General features: G+C 39.5%; 1 protein-coding gene across 1 annotated transcript in view; it reads left to right on the plus strand.

Annotated features, from left to right (window-relative positions):
* LOC311236063 (uncharacterized protein) overlaps window positions 1–1,361 on the plus strand; it is a 4,043-nt gene extending 2,682 nt beyond the window's left edge. Inside the window, exon 4 of the mRNA XM_084323653.1 lies at window positions 370–1,361. Within this exon, the coding sequence (XP_084179779.1) occupies window positions 370–571 (202 nt within the window). The 3' untranslated portion in view covers window positions 572–1,361. The remainder of the gene's footprint in view (window positions 1–369) is intronic.
* Window positions 1,362–4,286: the final 2,925 nt, after the last annotated feature.

Consider the following 4,286-nt stretch of genomic DNA (forward strand, 5'->3'; position numbering starts at 1 on the left):
ACTGACACACACGCACACACACACACACTCACCGTAACACTCACTTTAGACACTTTAACACTACATTATATTTAGGATTTGCACTACATTCATACCTCATTTGCACCTTGCCTTAAAAAGTGTTTGTACCTCATTGTCTGCATTTTTACATCATTGTACTTAGACTGTACTTAGGTTGTACCTTAGTTTGTATTGTATTGTATATTGTATAGTGTTCTTCCTCTTTTACTTACTTTTTTACTGTATGAAGCACATTCTCAGGGGCTCATACAGAACCAAGCATTTCACTGTAATGTACATGTAGCTTATACGTGACAAATAAAAAAAACTTGAAAGTTGAACTTATTCCCCCTCTTTTATTGCTTCCAGAATGGCACGGAAGCTGCGTCAGAAGCGCGCGCCTCAGAGCGGGGGATGGAAGCGGCGTCAGGAGCGCGCGCCTCAGCGTGGGGGGTGTCAGCTGGGCACGTGTCAGCTGCACAACCTGGCGAACACCTTGTATCAAATTGGCAACACAAGTGGAAAAGACGAGTCTAAAAACGCCCACGACCCGCAGGGCTTCGGAAGATAACAGACGCCTTCATCACCTTCATCCACACTGACCACCTGCCTTGAGGAGATAAAGGCGTGGATGACTCACAACTTCCTGCAACTAAACAGCTCCAAGACAGAAGCCGTTCTAATCGGCACCCCACACCAGATCAAATCGTCCCCAATAACCAGCATCACCTTTTCCAACCAGAACCTCCCCCTCTCACCTGTAATCACCAACCTGGGTGTAGAAATGGACCCCCCCACCTGACCTTTGACTCCCACATCAAACACCTGTGCAAAACCTCATTCTTCCACCTCAGAAATATAGCCAGACTCCGTCCCACACTCGCCCTGCCAGATGCGGAAAAACGTGTTCACACCTTTGTCTCCTCAAGGCTTGACTACTGCAACGCACTGATTGATATGTCTGAATACCATGTCACTATGTTTTGATATGTCTGAATACCATGTCTGGATGTTTTGATATGTCTGAATACCATGTATGTATATGTTTTGATATGTCTGAATACCGTGTATGTATGTTTTGATATGTCTGAATACCATGTCTGGATGTTTTGATATGTCTGAATACCGTGTATGTATGTTTTGATATGTCTGAATACCGTGTATGTATGTTTTGATATGTCTGAATACCATGTATGTATGTTTTGATATGTCTGAATAGTAATACCATGTCTGTATGTTTTGATATGTCTGAATACCATGTACCGGTATGTATGTTTTGATATGTCTGAATACCAAATGCAGTGCTTTATCATATTTTGTTATAGACGCTTAAATGTATTGTGAAATAAATATTTAATATATTAAAGAAGAATGTGGAATGTTGCGTGTTCTTTTTCGGCTATGATGGCAACTAACTATTACTATACAACTATCTGGTGCAGGCTGGTGCAGTGGTGGTCTTAGGCGTGGGCAACATGGCCCAGGGTGGGTGGACACACCTCCAACTCCATCACCCTGAGTATCGGGTCCCCCAGGGCTGTGTTCTCAACCCCTGCTGTATTCACTGTACACACATGACTGTGTGGCCAGGTTCAGCTCCAACTCCATAGTGAAGTTTGCGGACGACAGGGTTGTGGTGGGTCTGATCTCTAACAACGACAAGAAGGCCTACCGGGAGGAGGTTGATGTCCTGGCACTCTGGTGCCGGGATAACAGCCTACTCCTGACAGGGGTGTAAAGAGTAACCAGAAATTATACTTAAGTGAAAGTATGGGTACCATCTCAAAATCGTACTCAAGTAAAAGTCAGAGTATCTGGCTAAAAACACACTTGAGTAAAAGTAAAAAAGTTTCTACTTTTAAATGTACTTACTTAAGTACTAAAAAGTAAAAGTACAAAAAAAAATGTCTGATCGTCTATTCTTCTGATAGCAGGTGTTTAATCAAAGATCCCCGCTTTCTAGTCTTGCACAAGGACAAATCAGCATGGCTATGGGCGGGTTCATTTTCCATTGATGGGGATTTGATTGGCTGTTTTTAAATAAAGTGTGGCCGCAGGATCAATAACGCTAACGTTAGTTCGGCCAGAGAAACAAATATACTAATTAAAATAGTTGGACCTGCGAGATTTGTACTTTGTACTTTGTACTGCATTTTAAATGTAAGTTCTCTCTGAAATGTAATTGAGTGAAAGTACAAGTATACAAACCTAATAATACTTGAGTAAAGTACAAATCCCCCAAAACAGTACTACTTAAGTATTGTAACGAAGTACAATTACTCAAGTACTTTACACCCCTGCCTCCTGAACATTGGTAAGACCAAGGAGCTGATCGTGGATTTCAGGAAATACAGCAGGGGACACACACACGCCACTGTGGATAAATGGGGCTATCGTGGACAGGGTGAGCAGTTTCAAGTACCTGGGAGTCCACATCACAGAGGACCTGACATGATCAACTCACATAGATTCTGTTGTGAAAAAGGCGAAACAGCGCCTATACCACCTGAGATAACTGCGGAAATGTTGTATGTTACCTGTGCACTGTAACACTTGCTATAACATGTTACATCATGTACAGTATACATGTATATTTGTGATGTGTTTCTTCTAGTGTTTCACAGTTTTTTCTCCTGTGCGAAGGGGGTAACTTAAAATGTTATTGCTCCAGGTGAGGCTTGAACTCACAACCTCGGCATTGCTCTGCTGCATACTGTCTTATAAGTACCGCACGCTGACCTATTGCGCCACTGGAGCATGTCCTTAAAAGACAATAAATCTCCCCCCACTATTAAATGTTAAGTTTCAATTAAATGATGAGTTCATAACCTTTGACCCCTAGCTCTACTTCCAACTCATCTATGATGTTGTTGAAGGGTAGAGTCCTTTCTCAGCACAACCCATGCTGTGTCTCATACTGGGTACAACACCCAGCTCCTCCTTAGTTAACCACAACACTAATGTAAGTATAACATATATGAATTCTTAAATTGGGTGTAGTTCCCCTTTAAGGTCTAAAACAGAAGGGGATTGTATGTTACACTGTAACACTTGCTATAACATGTTACATCATGTACAGTTATATTTGTGATGTGTTTCTTCTAGTGTTTCACAGTTTTTTCTCCTGTGGGAAGGGGGTAACTTAAAACTGTAGTACCGCACGCTGACCGATTGCGCCACTGGAGCCTTTTTATGGGCAGCCACATGCTTTGCTCAAAGGCGTTGGTAAGAGAAGACGGCCTTACATTTCCACCCCACCATTAAATGATAAGTTCATAACCTTTGACCCCTAGCTCTAGTCTCATACTGGGTACGACACCCAGCTCCTTTGTGATGTCATCAAGTATTATGTCTGGAGCTGTTCCATTGGAAATGTATCAGAGATTGATTTGTCACAGAGGTTAAAAAACGTTTCACTATCAATATATTAAATTAGCCATTGTTTTTGGTTCTGGCCCGCCATATAATGGCTTGGAAGAAATGTGTCCCGAGGCCAAACCCTGGTCTACACTGTCCTGAAGTAGTGAATTGGATCGGTACAAATAGATTCGATTAGACTAGATTACATTATATTGATGTAATCTCAGTATAATTTTATAATTTTATATTTGTATATATATATATATATATATATATATATATATATATATATATATATATATATATATATATATATATATATATATATATATATATATATATATATATATATATATATATATATATATATATATATATATATATATATATATATATATATATTTATAATTTTATGTATAATTTAGCTTCATGGAGAATGCCACATAGGGTTTTTAGGCAATTCTCCTTCACATCTCTTTGTGGATTATATTGTATTATATGTAATTGTTTTTATATGTGTAAATAAACCAAAACTTTATTAACAGATTGCAGAATGGGTACAGTACAGTACAGCTCAACACATACAATTGTTAAGGGGATGCAGACCAGAGAAAGACTTTCATCTTGTTTACATCAGGGTCCCCCATTTTCAATTCATCAATTCAGGGTCTATTATGTGAGGTTGGGGTTCAGGTTAGGGTTAAGGTTAGGGTTAGGGTTAGGGTTGGGTTCGGGTTTTGGATCTAAGGGTTAAGGTTAAGGTTAGGGTCAGGGTTGGGTCTATTATGTGAGGTTGGGGTTCAGGTTAGGGTTAGGGTTTGGGTTGGGTTAGGGTTTTAGGTCTAAGGGTTTAAAGGTAAGCAAGATTGCTAATATTTAAAGAAAACATTTTGTTTAATACATTTTTCAAATTTTTTTAATTGTAA

The sequence above is a fragment of the Notolepis coatsorum genome, assembly GCF_963971535.1.
Source record: "Notolepis coatsorum genome assembly, chromosome: 10".
NCBI classification, from domain to species: domain Eukaryota; kingdom Metazoa; phylum Chordata; class Actinopteri; order Aulopiformes; family Paralepididae; genus Notolepis; species Notolepis coatsorum.